Genomic DNA, 17,184 nt, shown 5'->3' on the forward strand with positions numbered 1-17,184 from the left:
GAAGAACAAAGAGATTTGGTGATTATAGCTGTTACCTTATTGCTGCTATGAGATTATTCAAATGTAAAGTGGGAAAAAAATGGCAAAACAAGAAATGTCTACAGACTTTTGGAGAAAAAAAATGGTTCTGCCTTAAATTTTGTATAAAAACAGAAGGATTTCCTTGCCGAATAGTACCAAAGGTCCATCATAGTGCAGCATCCTGTTTCAACACTGGCCAGCCAGGGGTCTCTAGTATTCATGGGAGGAGCCTTCTCCTGGTAGTCAGGTATAACTGGCCCTAAATGTGGAGGCCAATGATAAAGCTCTTATCCTAATCCAGCCCTTCCCATCTTCATCTCCACCACATGTTTGGACTACAACTACTATAAAGAGCGTTTGAGTTCTAAGCATCTGGAAGGGACCAGGATGGAGACCACTGTCCTTTAAAATCCCAACAGTATCTCTCATGATAGAGAATTCCAAAGTGCTTTTAGCACAGTTTGGGTAAAGAGTAAATCAGTATGAATATTATTTCAAGACATAAGCTGGTCACCAGTTCCTGTTTAGCACTTTTATATTGTGAAATTAAATTAGAAGTCTTTTCTACACAGTTACAGGGATAAGTTCTCTGTCATTTAAGTCTGTGTTAAGGGTGCATTTTTGGTCATTGAGACCATTTATTTGGATAAATTATCTGCTCTATTCTATCCCCAAGGCTCTCCGACAGATGAAAGAATTTCAATCAAATATGCTATGGTTTATAAGACTGAGAATGAGTGTTATGCCTGCGTGCTCTTTTTTCTCATGCATTGCACTGAAATATTAAGGGTTTGTTAAAACCATTGTTTACTGTTACTTCCAAACTGGGAAACTGGTTAAATCTTAGACTACAAACAAAGTCTGAAAATAGAGTCTGAACGAGGTGGAAACACATGGGCACAATGGGTTTTTCTCAGTCGAATAAATCATGTTTTTTTGAGGACACAGGTATAAATATTTATGAACTGATGGCACCCCATGTTATAATTAAATTATAGGACTGATGCTTGCATCACCAAACCTCATTTTGGAGTGTTATGAGCAAAACTTGTAGTTGGGTGCTCCTGCCCTCCCTCCAATCCCACAATGCTGCACTGCATGGGGTTACCTTGCAGTTCCAGCCAAACAGAGGCAGACTTTAGCTCTGGTTGCCCTCCAAACCAGGCATGCAGACTGAGTTAAAGTCCTGCTTGGTAGGGCAAGCAAAGTGCATAGTTTGTCAACTGAAGAATTGGATTACAGTAGAGGCAAGTGCGTGAGGCTTGTTGAACCACCTAAGTATAGCCTGGGATTGTACTTGAACTGAGCTGTGTGAGAGAGAAAGGAGGAGACTTGGATGCCACTTTCTACATCTGAGCATTGAAAAGTGCCCCATAGTTTATAGAAAAACAAAGGGGAAAAGAAATTGCTTTAAGCAAGTGTTTCTGTGTTGGCTAAGCTGACCCAATTGGCCCCTACTGAAGGACTATCTGCACTGACTTCATAGTGCTGAAGAAATGTGGGAGTGTGCAAAGGGAGGGAAGGTAAGAGATGGACCTTTCATAGTAAATAAAATGCTTTTAGCACTTGTTTAGAACTTGATGTTTCCAAATGTCCTGGGATTTGAAATACTTCTGTCACTAAAAACAGCATTAGGAGCTCAATGTGAACACACACTACAGAACTTATAGGTGTATTACAGGCACGTCCAACAGGTAGATCGTGATCTACCAGTAGATCACTGGACTTCTGTGGTAGATCACTGGCTCCCCCCAAAGAAGCTCAACAAGTTTGGCTCCCCTAAAAGAAGCTCATCATTTTTCCCCTGCACCCCTAAAAACTGGCTTTCCCCCTCCCTAAAAAAGTTCAACAACTTTGACCTGAACCCCTAAAAAGGGGGTAAATCACTGCCAGTTTTTAGCTCCGTGAGTAGATCGCAGTCTCTTTGGAGTTGGCCACCCCTGATGCAAGGCATAATAGTAATATCGCCACTAAGCAAGTCTTTTTAATGTATAGTTTATTTTTCTCAATACACAATGTAAACTGAGAGAAAAGAGTGTTGGAAGTCTAACCAGCATTTTCTCTCTTCCATTCACTCCTGTGCTTTCACATGTAGATGTAATTTGCAAAGCATCCTCAATTCTTCATAGTGTATATAAGGAAGATAATGTGTCTGGGGAGGGGGGAGTAGAAAGGGAAAGCTATATTTTACCTTATACATGCATGGAAAATAACAATGGAGGCCAGAGGTATGCAGATTGCCCCAAAGGAAGATAATTTCCTTAAGGGTTGATGGCCATGATTCTTCTTGCAAAACACCTTTGCCATATTTTTTAAAATGAATTTTCTTTCTTTGCATCTGAAGAACATGGGTGATACCCAACTATGTTGTGCACAAAATAGACCCATTGAAATAAGTAGAGATGAAATACTTGATTTCATTGCATATTCCACTGGATAGCACCCCATAATCTGGGTATTTCTATATACTTCTTTTGGTGACACTTTTCTGGTTTGATGTAAATATTCTTCAGAGAGAGGTGTTGTATCTTGAGTTTTGAAAACTTACACAAAACAAAACCCTGTTTGTAGGTTCGTAGGTCACCCATTGCCTTTTGTTGCAGTTCCTAACCAGGTTCTGTGCTGTCTATTACAAGTGCACTTGGGATACGCTCCTGCCTGCCTGCCTGCCACCTCCTTCCTTCCTTCCCTCCCTCCCTTTTGCTTTTCCAGGAGTCTGTTATTTCCTTGGATTTATTAAGCAGCTATTAATTCCTTTATATTACTCTTAACTGGCAAGCATAATGCTAAGACGGATTGGACTTGCATTTTTACTAGCACAGCTGGCTTTATATTTTTCTTGCTTTGTGAATTAGTTCAGAGGAAGAAAACTGTGCTATCCCAAAGCTTTTCCTTCTTTGCTGGATAGCTGGATCTGTTAAGTAGTGCTTTGTTTTTGTTTCTTTTACAGAAAGTAGGAGTAACAGGAGCCCCTGATCCACAAGTCCGCTGTCCATCAGTCATCGAGTTTGGGAAATATGAAATCCACACCTGGTATTCCTCTCCATACCCACAAGAGTATTCCAGGTACAACACAGGCCTCCTCTCCATTATACAGCTTACATTATGCAGCTGAATGTTTAGCAAGAGTAGGAAATGAAGTGTAACTATGTGTTAAGCCTGACAAGCTCATACTGTAAAGACATGCTCTTCCTTAAAATTAGGACTGGATGTCCTCTGAACAAACCAAATGTGTAACCAAGTTACATTATGCAGTGTATATATATTATATATAGGTATTTGCTTGTTTAGCATACATTTTTTTTAAGGTTGAAGCTGTCAAAGAATTTTGAATATATTTTAGTAAGCACTGTGACATTGGGGGTTGGGGGGGGGGAGAGAGCAAAGAGCATGGAAATTTGAGTGTAGTGGCTGGTGTGCAAAAATAGTAGCAAGGATTGGAGACACAGGATTTTGAAACTTTGCCCGGCCCCCCTCAGATCCTTCTGCCACTGATTTTCTTCTTGAAGTAAAGGCATTTTATTTGCAACTGTGAGAGTTGGCAACTTGCTTTTAAACAAACACAAGCACAGAAATGTTAGCATGTCACATTGTGTTGGGTTCCTCTTGTTTATCTGATCTTCACATACTGTATAGGTACAGATCTGCTCTACTTATAACCAAGGAAAACCAGACAATATTTAGTGATAACTGAAAGTAGTATTCAGACTAATCAGAGCTGAGCTTCCTCCTATCTTTGGGATTAACATACTGAAAGACTTTGTTTTATTAAACGTTTTGTAAATATAAGTGTTGCTTTATTTTCTGTACAGTGCAACAAAGAAACAGAAGAGCAGAATTTCTATTTTATTGAAATTTGTATGATTGGGAGGGCCATAGCTCAGTAGTACAGCATCTGCTTTCCATACAGGAGGTTCCAGGTTTCATCACCAGCATCTCCAGGTAGAGGTAGGAAGGCCCCCTGTCTGAAACCCAGGGGAGCGCTGCCAGTTTGTGGAGGCAATACGGAGCTAGATGGGCCAATAGGTCTGACTCGATAATAGGCAGCTTCCTATGTATGTTCCAGTTGCCAGTTGCATAAATTAAGGGGGGAGGGACAGTACTGGAAAGGGGCCTATGGGGTCCCTTCATATCCAGTGATGGACACCCTTGGTAAACTATAGGCTAGAAGTAATCCTAAGAGCTCTTTGTTAAGACCCTCAGTCTCAGTAACTGAATCCAACCAAATTACACATTTTAACCTGCTCTTATGCTTTTTTTTGTTTCTATATTGCCTCCTGTATACCCAGCTTTAAGGCAATGGACCTTTGTGGGAATTGCCACAGTAGAGATAACAGTACTGATTACCTTGCAAAACTGCTCAATGCATCCATGCCTTTAATCTTGCAGGCTGCCTAAGCTGTACATTTGTGAATTCTGTCTTAAGTATATGAAAAGCAGAACTATCCTTCAGCAACACATGAAGAAGTGTGGCTGGTTTCATCCCCCAGCCAATGAAATTTACAGGAAGAGCAATGTTTCAGTCTTTGAGGTAAGTGTCAAAGATTATTAGCTGCTGTTTATGTACCTGCCTGAAGCTCTGGGGCTTAATCTGCTGTGAGCTTCCCAGAGAAGAACTGTTGTAATAATATTATAATAATAATTTATTATTTATACTCCACCCATTTACCTGGGTTTCCCGAGCCACTTTGGGCGGCTTCCAACAGAAAAATAAAATAATTGATTAAAGATTAAAAGCCTCCCTAAACAGGGATGCCTTCAGGTGTCTTCTAAAAATCTGGTAACTGTTTTTCTCTTTGACATCTGATGGGGGGGGCGTTCCACAGGGCGGGCGCCACTACCGAGAAGGCCCTAATTCCCTTGTAATGGGCTCTAATCATGGCTAGAATCCCCTCTTTGGGAGGCTGAGGGCAGCCCACTTTGGGCAGAACAACAGTTTGGAGTGAAGAATTGGTTGGTAGGAAATGGGTTTAGCACAGACCCACATATTTATTATATACTGTATTTATATGTGTGTGTTATATTTTTGTTTTAAAAACCCCCAGAACTGTCTTACTTTTGTAATATTTAATGAGTGTCTCAGTCCATTTGGTAATGATTGGCTCCAAGATAGAAGTATATTGGCATTTTTAATTATGTACATCCCTCTTTGGAAAAGGTTGGTAGTGTGAGGAGTGCTGGCCGCTTTGGGCTTCTCCTCAAAGTGACTACTTACCTCAGGCTGCATCCTTTAGTTCTTGAAGCTACAAATCCTTAGATGGTTTGTGTCTGTTTGGTATAATCCTACTTGATTTAAGCAGATCATTTTATGTTGTGGCCTGCTAGCAGTTCACAAGGGATGGTGTCTTGACCTGTTCTCCATTTCTCTAAGGTGGATGGCAACGTCAGTACCATTTACTGCCAGAACCTGTGTCTATTAGCAAAACTCTTCCTGGATCACAAGACGCTTTATTATGATGTGGAGCCATTTCTTTTCTATGTGCTGACGCAAAATGACATGAAGGGTTGCCACCTGGTTGGCTATTTCTCCAAGGTGAGTGGTGGTGGGGATTTCCACTTGTTGGTGTTCTGTTGGGTGTCATAGAATCATAGAATTGGAAGAGACCACAAGGGCCATCCAGTCCAACCCCCTGCCAACCAGGACATACCATCAAAGCATTCCTGACATATGGCTGTCAAGCCTCTGCTTAAAGACCCCCAAAGAAGGAGACTCCACCACACTCATTGGCAGCAAATTCCACTGTCGAACAGCTCTTACTGTCAGGAAGTTCTTCCTAATGTCTAGGTGGAATCTTCTTTCTTGTAGTTTGACAATACCTAAGGGAACTATAAACCAGGAGCATATCTATCATGCACTTTTTAAAAAATATGCACCAAGTTAATCCAAATATTGGGTGGTGAAAAGCTGGATTCTTAAGCTTTTACTAATTGGTTGCTTTGTTTTTGCTAATCATGAGAGGCACAAGGCACTTCAGGCCTTTGCTTAACTACTGGAACTACACTTTTACATGCCTATGCTTGCACTTAAAAGAAAAAAGGCTGGGAATTGGGAATGTGTTTTTGAGACTGAAACTCTCAGTAAACTGAATTCTGCACCCAATATTGCATTTCACACTTTTTTGTGCTTGTGTGATTTGCTTCATACACACAACCCTGACTATGGCCAAATACCTAGTGTGTGCAAAAAGGCTATTAACTTTCTTTTGTTCTTACTGTCAAGTCTTGTGTGTGATTAGACTTGCTATTTTAAGGCCATCATTCTATGGCTATACCTCTGGAAAAGTCTATTCACACTGGTATGACTTGTATCTAAGAAAATCTAATTGGATTTGAATTGTGTGTAAACTGAAAGTGATTCATTTTTCAGCAGATCTAAATTTTCTCCCTCCTTAGTGTATTGGATATAACCAAACTAGTGTCCAGTCACACTTCTGAAGTTATGGGTATATTTTTATGGGTTCCAAACAGAATCCAGGGATTTGAAGCAGTTAATCAAAGCAGCTTTCTTTTTTATGCTGTTGAACAGAGTGTATTCTCTAAGGAGCATGAATTCCAGCTTGGCAGCTCTGAGGGGAGAGGGTTTTAAATGACTTCCTAGTCCCTTGGGAGGTGAAGAGGAGAGTTAGTTGGTGAAGTAAACATTAATTGTTACCTCCAATGAGCTGGCTTCTCAAATCAGATGCTGATCTCATTTCAGAGCTTTTGTTTGCATTTTGGGAAAGAGACCATGGAGGCTGAATGTGGCTTTAGTATTCCTCACACAGTGACAGAGAGTTACTTTGAAAGGCCCGTCTTAACACCCCCCCCCCAATAGAAGTTGTTCTTTCCTTCAACACTTTCAGAAAAGGAAATACTAATGTAGCCATCCTATATCCCATAAGCCCACCTGCAGATGGATTTTTATTTTGTCTTAGCCCCACCCCCCCACAAAGATTCTTTATTGCTTTGGAAATCTCTGAGGATTTGAAAAGCCCTTTGTGGGGAAGTAGGGGGAGAAGTTTGCTGTAAGTACAAGGCCCTGAAATAATGTATTACAGGGGAGGGGCCATAATTCTGGTGGTGGTGCAGGTTCATTCTTGGGCATCTTTAACTAAAAAGGAACACAGGTAGCAGGACTGGGAGGGCTTATGTGACTGAGACCCTGGAGAGCCACTGTCACTTGGAGTAGTAGACATTACTGCACTAGGGGCATGAATGATACAGCTTTGCAGAAAGCAACTTTGTGTGCTCAGTGATAGTTCTTTCTTCCTTTTTCATCCTGGCTGTGATCACAGAAGTTCCGTGGCTTGATAATGTCTTGAATTCTTTCCTTGGAGACTTGCTTTTGGGGTGATTGTGATTTACCCCAATTAATTCCTCATCGAGAAGAAGTTCTTTTCCATCTTGCTAATTGTCTGTATTCTCTCTCTCTCTCTCTCTCTCTCTCTCTCTCTCTCTCTCTCTCTCTCTCTCTCTCTCTCTCTCTCTCTCTTACTAGGAGAAGCACTGCCAGCAGAAATACAATGTTTCCTGCATAATGATTCTTCCCCAGTACCAGCGCAAGGGCTATGGCAGGTTCCTCATTGATTTCAGTAAGTATATCCTCATTTTTCTGCCCTTTTCTTCAGCTTCAGATTAGTTTATGAAACCATGCAATTCTCCAGCAGTGTTTCTTAAGTTGCACTTTATTTCAAGATCATTAATTATCTGAATTGCCTACTTTTTGGGATTCCAGCCGGCATCCCTTCCCCAACTGCTTTCTTGCACCCCAGATGCTTGCACACAAGTCCCCCTCCTCCCCACATCAGCCCACAAGGACATCTAAGATGGCACTTCAGAATTTGCTCTTCTTTCCTGCTTTCCTAGCTGTGTGGAGAGGCAGAAATTTTATTTGTATGTTTAAAAGGCTGTTTATATCCTGTCTTTTCCACTTTATCATGCAAAGTGGCTAACAAACACATCAAATCCTTTACCAGTAGTCTTTATCCTTTTCACTCCTGGGACTCACCTGTAGCATTTGAAGACCCACTTCTTATTTTTTGATCATATATTTGTGTGAATTTATTGACAAACAGTAGCATAAATTTATTTGCATTTTGTCTGAAACACAACCTGATTAGGGAAGGTGACCAGTTTGCAAATCTACTACGGGCTTCTTCTTTCAGAAGAGAGCAAAGCAGACCATTAGGGCCAGCCCTACTGTTAGGCAGAACAAGGTAGCTGCCTCAAGCAGCAGGTGCTGGGTCTGGTGAGGGCACCCATTTCTTCTGAGCCCCCTGACCACTTGCTCCTATTGGAGGAGGGAGCTGTGTGTACCTCAAAGCCTGCCTTGTAGCCCAAAGCTTTCTGATGTGGTAGAGGTGTTGCTAGGTGCGGAAATCAGTTTGAACTGCCAGTCAGGCTGGCTTCTGTGGGCACCATCTTGCCTTTCACTGCAGAAAGCAAAACATTTTTAACTGGCCCTACTGATGGTTATGACATATCTATGCAGGTGTTGTTGTTTAATTTCCCATTATAAATGTTTGTCTGAAGTATGAACGTATCTCAGTATACATGGCTAATTTTGAGTTCTATAACTTGTGGAAATGTAGGCATTAAATATAGAATTTCAATTTTTTTCTGTTCAAATTAGTTTTGTACTAAATATTCAAGAAAAAATATTAATATTACAAAGGAACAAAGGCACATATATCCTTAAAGCTTTTATGATCATCACATAAAGGAAAACAAAGAAGCAAGGTGCCTTTTCTGGAAGGCTCAATGGCAGTGGCATCAAATGCAAAGGGAATACAGCCACCTTGCTTTCTGGAGGGAAAGCAAAGAGCCAGTTCCAAAGCTAAGCTAACTGCCTTTCGCCAAGTCCTTCTATCTTTTAAATGAGGAAGATCCTTCTTAATTTTATCACTGACCATCACTTCCGACGGGCATCTTTCCATTTGGTGAGGAGTGAGGCCCACATTATTCATTCTTGAAGGAATGCTGATGCTCACTCACTCATCGTCAGGAAAAAACACATGTACTGTAGAACCGGACGAGGGGACGTCTGGCTCTGACCATTGGTCATGCTGACTGGGGCTGATGGGAGTCAGAGGCCATTTGCAGAGCCACAGGTTCCCCATTCCTGCTAAAGAACTTCCAGCAGCAAAACCCTTTCATTAGCATTCTTTTAATGCTAAAGTTTGTCCATGTAGCAGTACAGTGTGCTTTAATGCTTAGTTTACATAAGTGCTTGCCTTGAGACAGTAGCTCCTTCATTTGCTTTACTATCACATTGCCAAGACTGATGTGCAAGTTGAAGGTTTGTGAAAAGTCACCAGATTATGAAGGTTGGTTGGTTTTGTATTTGAACTTACAAATGAAGAGTGGAGGGAGTTGATTCAAACAGAATTTTTAAACAGACAGGTGAATGGTGAGCCCTGCTACCTGGGCGGAAGAGCATCCTTGGTGAATTCTGCACCTGGAAAATCAAGTTGCAGCTGCCTTTTAGTCCTCACAGTGGTATCTTGTAGCAGCCCTTGGACTTCAAGGCTTGAGTGACGTAATGTAGTGTCCTTAGGATTACCCACAGAGAAACCCTGTGTCTCTCCATATGTTGCTGGGCTGACATTCCCATCAGCCACATGGCCAGGGGCCAAAAATGTCATTGTAGTCCAGCAACACCTGTAGAGCAGGAGCAGGAGGTTCCTCCAGGCCTGTTTTTTAAAGTAGCAGTGAGAATGTAACCCTGCAACTTGCCTGCTGATGAGGGCAAGTCATAGGGAGTGTGAACTGAATGGGCTTTCCATGGCTAACAAAAGCTTCATATCACCTATGTATTTCACGAGTATCTGTTAAACAACTTGCTTCAAACCAGTAGGCTTGGCTAGATCACCCTGTTACGTGACAGCAGCCTTGTGGCATGATAAATACAAAACAAATACATTTTGGCATATACTTTTGTGGACTAGGGTCCACATGAAATCTGCTATAAAATCGCTCACATCAGTGGCTTTAGGATAATTCTCTGGAAAATAAGGGAAGAGAAGGAGATGAAGGCATATGTAGAGGTTGCAAAGGTAAAAATAACATGTCTGATAGAAAGTGAGTCGGTTGTTAATGGTTGTATTTTGGATCTAGCAAGGTGGAGTGAATTGATACAGTCAGCCCTGTGTTCAAACAGCAGGAGTGAAAGAGAGAATTACTGTGGGAAGTACTAAAAAATAGTAAGAGGGCCAGGAAAATGGAATTTGACCAAAATACTCTGGATAAAATAAGCATTTGAGATAAAGAAGTGCCTGGATTTCCAGTTCCCAAACAGTCTTGTGTTGACCTAGAGGGAGTTTGCCAGAAAATGGGATCAAATTATGTTTGGATTCCCTGTCTACAGAGGTATGAGTTGTTGTTTTGAGCATACCTATACAGAATCTACATTTCTAGTCCTCTAAAATTGCTCTTAATTTCCAGTAATACATTATATGTTCCCCTGTTCAGAGTTACAATACCATTATTTGGGCACCTAATAATACAAGGTGCCATTTATGTTTGAAATAATTCTTGGACCATCTGATTTCCCTAATAAATGATGATGGAGTTCACGCACATCCTCCATTAGCAACTTGCTTCATAGGGCATAAGGATGGTCTAAAGTGGTTTGATCATGTCATTGGTTGTGGTTGTTTGGAGGCCCTGCCTATCTATCCTTGCCTCTCATAGCAAGCTCAGCTGATGAATGCCAACGGGATTATGGCCAAAATGGAGCTGCAGCTAAAAAAAAACAAGAAAGAGGTATGCTTTAGGAAGAGGGAGGAAACCTTAAGGTTTGCAGAAAGGCAAACAATCAATGAGCATGGGGAACAGCAAACAATAGAGCGTTGGTACAGCAAACTAAATACAACATAATAGGCATCACTGAAACCTGGTGAGATGAGTCTCATGATTGGAATGTAGTAATAGAGGGATACAATCTATTTCAGAGAAATAGACCAAACAGGAAAGGAGGAGGAGTGGCATTATATATCAGAGATGTGTATACCTGTGAAGAGATTCAGGATTTAAAACTTCAAAGCCAAATTGAGAGTATCTGGGTCAAAATTAAAGGAGAGAAAAATAACAGCGATCTCATTGTGGGAGTTTACTATAGATCCCCAAGCCAAACTGAGGACACAGATGATGCCTTCCTGGAACTGATGGCCAAGCATTCAAAAGGAAGTGAGATAGTAGTAATGGGGGATTTCAACTATCCTGATATTTGTTGGATGTCAAACTCAGCCAAGAGCATAAGGTCGAACAGATTCCTCACTGGCCTTGCAGACAACTTCATTGTCCAGAAAGTGGGAGAAGCAACAAGAGGATCAGCCATTTTAGATCTGATCCTAACCAATAGTGATGACCTGGTTAGTGGGGTGGAAGTGGCAGGATCATTAGGTGGCAGTGACCGAGTTTATTATACAGTGGAAAGGAGCAACCAAACATACTAAGACTCAAATCCTAGACTTTAAGAAAGCTGACTTCAGAAAATTTAGGGAAACGCTGGTTGAGATCCCATGGACAGAAATACTAAAAGGGAAGGGAGTTCATGATGGTTGGGAGTTTGTTAAAAGCATAACTATTAAAAGCACAACTTCAGGCAATACCAATGAGACAGAAACATGGAAGGTGCCTAAAGAAGCCAGGGTGGCTATCTAAAGAACTTTTAACCAAGTTAAGATTTAAAAGGGATATGTACAAAAAATGGAGAAAAAGGGAAACCACCAGAGAGGAATTCAAACAAATAGCCAGCACGTGTAGAGACAGAGTCAGAAAAGCTAAAGCACAGAATGAACTCAGGCTTGCTAGAGAAATTAAAAGCAACAAAAAGGGTTTTTATGGGTATGTCCGTAGCAAAAGGAAAAACAAGGAAACAGTGGCGTCACTTAGAGGAGAAGATGGTGAAATGCGAACAGGGGACAGAGAAAGGGCAGAACTCCTCAATACCTTCTTTGCCTCAGTCTTCTCCAAAAAAGAAAACAATGCCCAACCTGAAGAATATGGAGCAGATGATTCAGCAGGGGAAACACAGCCCCGAATAAGTAAGGAGGTAGTACAAGAATACTTGGCTACTTTAGATGTATTCAAGTCTCCAGGGCCAGATGAACTACAGTATCCAAGAGTATTAAAAGAACTGACAGAGGTGATTTCAGAACCACTGACAGTTATCTTTGAGAATTCAAGGAGAACAGGCGAAGTCCCAGCAGACTGGAGGAGGGCAAATGTTGTCCCTATTTTCAAAAAGGGGAAAAGAGAGGACCCAAACAATTACCGCCCAGTCAGCCTGACATCAATACCAGGAAAGATTCTAGAGCAGATCATTAAGCAAACAGTCTGTGAGCACCTAGAAAGAAACTCTGTGATCACTAAAAGTCAGCATGGGTTTCTGAAAAATAGGTCATGTCAGACTAATCTGATCTCATTTCTTGACAGAATTACAAGCCTGGTAGATGAAGGGAACGCTGTGGATATAGCCTATCTTGATTTCAGCAAGGCCTTTGACAAGGTGCCCCATGATATTCTAGTAAAGAAGCTGGTAAAATGCGGGCTAGACAATGCTACCATTCAGTAATTGTAATTGGCTGACTGACCGAACCCAAAGGGTGCTCATCAATGGCTCCTCTTCATCCTGGAGAGAAGTGATTAGATGGGCTTGAGAGCATCCTGAGCAAGTTTGCAGATGACACCAAATTGGGAGGGGTGGCTAATACCCCAGAGGACAGGGTCACACTTCAAAATGACCTTAATAGATTAGACAACTGGGCCAAAGCAAACAAGATGAATTTTAACAGGGAGAAATGTAAAGTACTACACTTGGGCAAAAAAAATGAAAGGCACAAATACAGGATGGGCGACACCTGGCTTGAGAGCAGTACATGTGAAAAGGATCTAGGAGTCCTGGTAGACCACAAACTTGACATGAGTCAACAGTGTGATGCAGCAGCTAAAAAAGCCAATGCAATTCTGGGCTGCATTAATAGGAGTATAGCGTCTAGATCAAGGGAAGTAATAGTACCACTGTATTCTGCTCTGGTCAGACCTCACCTGGAGTACTGTGTCCAGTTCTGGGCACCACAGTTCAAGAAGGATACTGACAAGCTGGAACATGTCCAGAGGAGGGCAACCAAAATGGTCAAAGGCCTGGAAACAATGCCTTATGAGGAACGGCTTAGGGAGCTGGGTATGTTTAGCCTGGAGAAGAGAAGGTTAAGGGGTGATATGATAGCCATGTTCAAATATATAACAGGATGTCATATAGAGGAGGGAGAAAAGTCGTTTTCTGCTGCTCCAGAGAAGCGGACACGGAGCAATGGATTCAAGCTACAAGAAAGAAGATTCCACCTAAACATTAGGAAGAATTTCCTGATAGTAAGAGCTGTTTGGCAGTGGAATTTCTGCCAAGAGTGTGGTGGAGTCTCCTTCTTTGGAGGTCTTTAAGTGGAGGCTTGACGGCCATATGTCAGGAATGCTTTGATGGAGTTTTCTGCTTGGCAGGGGGTTGGACTGGATGGCCCTTGTGGTCTCTTCCAACTCTATGATTCTATGAACAAAAGGGAGGGGGAAATTCTCCAAACAACTGTGTGAAGAATGAGAAGGCTTAGTGGCGACTGTGGCCATTGCAGGGAGGGGGGGGCAGGGGAAAGGCCATGATTTGCTGACCAGAACCCTGAGCAGAAGGAGTTCTGCTCTGCAATATTTTTTTTTGCAAGTTTCACTTTTTTCACTGTAACAGAAAAAATCTGCCACGTAGTGGCACGGTTTATATCCATTTACAGTTAGACATAGTGTAGCCTGCAAGACCTTTCCCGCTGATTTACCAGCGTTTGCTTCCATGATCCCATGGGAATTGGTACTGAAACACTTCTTGGTGGCTAGGGGGGATTGGTTGACCTTTTCAGAAATTGAAGGTCTTAATTGGAGGGTGTTCTGTCCATGTTTCTGAAAAATTCAAAATGCCTTCAGCACAGATTAGGGTCATGTATCTCCTTGTACTCTGTGTGGAAGGGGGCGGGAAATGCTGGTGACCTCTAGAGAGAAGAGCTTCTGGGTCCTGTGGGAGCCGTTGGCTATTGTTGTGGACTTAAATTCCAGTCAGAGTGCCTGACCTTATAGCTGAATAAGGAGCAGACACTCAAAGAGGGTAGGCTAGCTTCCGTACAAAGCCCAGTCCTAAGTGCTTTCTGCTTTCTCTCAGGTTATCTCCTATCAAAGCGTGAAGGCCAAGCAGGATCCCCAGAGAAGCCGCTATCTGATTTGGGTCGTCTATCTTACATGGCTTATTGGAAAAGCGTAATCTTGGAGTGCCTTTATCACCAAAATGACAAGCAACTCAGCATCAAGAAGCTAAGCAAACTGACGGGCATCTGCCCTCAAGACATCACTTCTACCCTGCATCACCTGCGAATGCTTGACTTCCGGAATGATCAGTGAGCATCGTAGAATTGGAGGGCCAGAAATGGCAGGGTCATAATTAAAGACATGGCTGTGCCCAATGGGAGATTTCTGTGGAAGCACTGTAAAAGTGCAATAGTTTTGGGTGTAAAACTCTGCTTCCTCTTAAGGGGGGCCAAAACTCAAATCATACAAATTTCTAACCCTTACTGTTCTGGTACACTGAGGGCAATGTCTTTCAGAATGTGGGAAGCAGAGGGATTACATAATTTACTTACTATAGTCATATTCTGCATTTCAAGATACGGATCTTTTCAAGGTGCATCAAAATTAATTTCAAAGCAGGCTAATGTAGAGGGATGGGGACATTCTCCTGTGCAAGCAAGATGGTCTCAGGTGAGACATGAACTCAGCTTAGTGCCAAGTGCTTGATGGTGCAAACACTGACTTGCTTAAAGGCAGTTAAACTGCTTCTCTCCATCTGAAGCGCCAGTTTTAAATTCTTGCCTGACTGAAGCCACTGCTGAAGTCGGTCCCTGGTGTCTTTTTTGCTGACTTTGAAGCTTCTCTTTTCTTTTCCTTGTTGGCATTGCCTGCTATGATTGTGGTGTGAGGAGTTTATGGTGGGGCTCTTGGAGTATGTGTGACTTTCCCATTAAGGAAATAATTTTCCCCTGGTGTGTGTTGGGCTCACTCAGTGTGAACAGTTTGTGTGTGTGATTTAACAGTCCGTTTAAATTTTTTTTGAATTTTTTTCCCCTTTTAAACATATATAGTCACACCATTATTATCCGCTTAACTTCTTTGGCTCTTTAGAGCCTATCGACTTCCTTCCCTCCCACCTCTTGGCTTTCAAAAGTAACCTTTATCTCACAGCATTTTATATGTTTTCCAATTCTAATATAACTCATTACAAAATACCTCAAAGTTTAAATAAATGTAGAAAGGTAAAAAAAAATCTCATTACAAGTCTTCAGATAATCCTACTAATGTTGTTAATTGCTTACAATGATCTTTCAAATATTGTGTAAATTTACTCCAGTCTTTTTGGAATACAGTACTTGGTCCTGCTGGTTTTGGATTTCCCCCGTCAGCTTTGCCAGTTCCGCAAAGTCCATCATTTTCATCTGCCACTCTTCTATAACAGTCCGTTTTTTACCTTTTTCATAGAATCATAGAATTGTAGAGTTGGCAGGGACCCGAGTGTCATCAAGTCCAACCTCCTGCAATGCAGGAATATCTGCTGAAGTGTCCATGTCAGATGGCCACCCTAACCTCTGCTTAAAAACCTCCAAGGAAGGAGAGTCTGCAACCTCCTGAGGGAGTCTGTTCCACTGTCAAACAGCTCTTACTGTTACAAAGTTCTTCTTGATGGAATCTCCTTTCTTGTAACTTGGAGCCATTGCTCCTCTATAGCAGGAAAAACAAGCTTGGTCCATCTTCCATGTGGCAGCCCTTGAGATATTTGAAGATGGCTCTCATATCTCTTCTCAGTCTCTTCTTTTCCATGGTAAACATACCCAGCTCCTTCGACCACTACTCAGAAGGCTTGGTTTCCAGACCCTTGATCATATTGGTTGCCTTCTGCATATGTTCTGTTTATTTAGCCACAGTTTAAGTTTAGGCCCAGCCCATTTTCCCGCCCATGTGCTGCTTAAATACAAAAAACAAAAATCCACCCCACCATTTTGTGTCTGTTCAGTTCTTCCTGGTTTTCCAACAGCCTGTCTCCCTACAATCCTGTCTCCCATGTTGTGGTTATTTTTGCCCCATGCCTTTTCTGGCTTAGGGGGGGAAATAATTAAAGACTGTCAGTGCCTGCAGTAGCAGCATGGAAGTTAATAAGGAAGCACCAGCACACAAGAGACCTGGAAGCATCTGTGGCAGCAAGCATAACACCTAACATAATTGCTGCCATTATGGGATCCCTGAGGGGACTGAGCATGAAAGGCTTCATGTCGGCAGCAACTGCAGTTCTGCAGCTATAACTGGTGCTTCCTAGGTAGGCAGTAGCCACCGTTTGTGAGCTTATCAGGGCTTAGCTAGCTCACCCCGGGTCAGCTGCCACTGCCTTTTGTGGAAGCAGTCAGTGTGTAAAGGCAGAGCAGTAACGGCAGGGAAGCCCCTACAGAAGCCCCAGTCTCAATCCTTGACCAGTGGTGGCATTGAGAGGGCACAGCAGTTTTCACAATCCTGGATGAGGCTTTGTTGAGAAGGCAATGTCAGACAGTTCTTCAAAGGGAATTGGCGAAGGAGACCTTGTTTCTCAGAGGTTGTTGCACTGGCTGTGACCACCCGGCATCTTCCAGGAAGATGCAACGTTCTGTCACAAGGGCCATTTCTTCCTCAACAGGTTGAACCTGACCAAGTTTGAACACAAGTGCTTGCTGAAGAGTGGCTTGCCTTTAGATTTGGTGAATACCATTCTAGCTTCAAGATATCCTTCTCCAATTTGTATTTATCGATCAGCATGGTCAGCATTTCTGCACTGGTGCAAGCAGAATCGAGTGCAGCTGGATAGGATAGGGCTGGCATTAGAGATTTTCTGTCTTTCCCCTCCAAAAGGACTTACACCCCAACACGTTGTGAAGATAGGTATCAGCATTGTGGTCTGTCTTGTCTGACACTCAGGAGGTTTCTTCAGGTGCTCTTCCTTTCCTTAGTTTCTTAAAGAGGCTACAATAATAAACCTACCCATACCTCAGGTGGAATTGCATACAGAGCTAAAGACTCTGCAATGACCAACGTTTAAACATTCAAAATCATTCTCTATGTTTGTTACGATTT

General features: G+C 42.2%; 1 protein-coding gene across 3 annotated transcripts in view; it reads left to right on the forward strand.

Moving 5' to 3' along the window:
* The window catches only part of KAT6A (lysine acetyltransferase 6A), a 73,461-nt gene that overhangs the window by 40,084 nt on the left and 16,193 nt on the right, over window positions 1-17,184 (forward strand). For all 3 annotated transcript variants that reach the window (XM_035117427.3, XM_060276428.2, XM_088671377.1), the window contains 5 exons: window positions 2,972-3,087; window positions 4,411-4,552; window positions 5,393-5,554; window positions 7,499-7,592; window positions 14,201-14,432. In XM_035117427.3, coding sequence (XP_034973318.1) covers window positions 2,972-3,087; window positions 4,411-4,552; window positions 5,393-5,554; window positions 7,499-7,592; window positions 14,201-14,432 — 746 coding nt within the window. The remainder of the gene's footprint in view (window positions 1-2,971; window positions 3,088-4,410; window positions 4,553-5,392; window positions 5,555-7,498; window positions 7,593-14,200; window positions 14,433-17,184) is intronic.

This window comes from Zootoca vivipara, chromosome 6, assembly GCF_965207765.1.
Source record: "Zootoca vivipara chromosome 6, rZooViv2.hap1.1, whole genome shotgun sequence".
NCBI classification, from domain to species: Eukaryota; Metazoa; Chordata; class Lepidosauria; order Squamata; family Lacertidae; genus Zootoca; species Zootoca vivipara.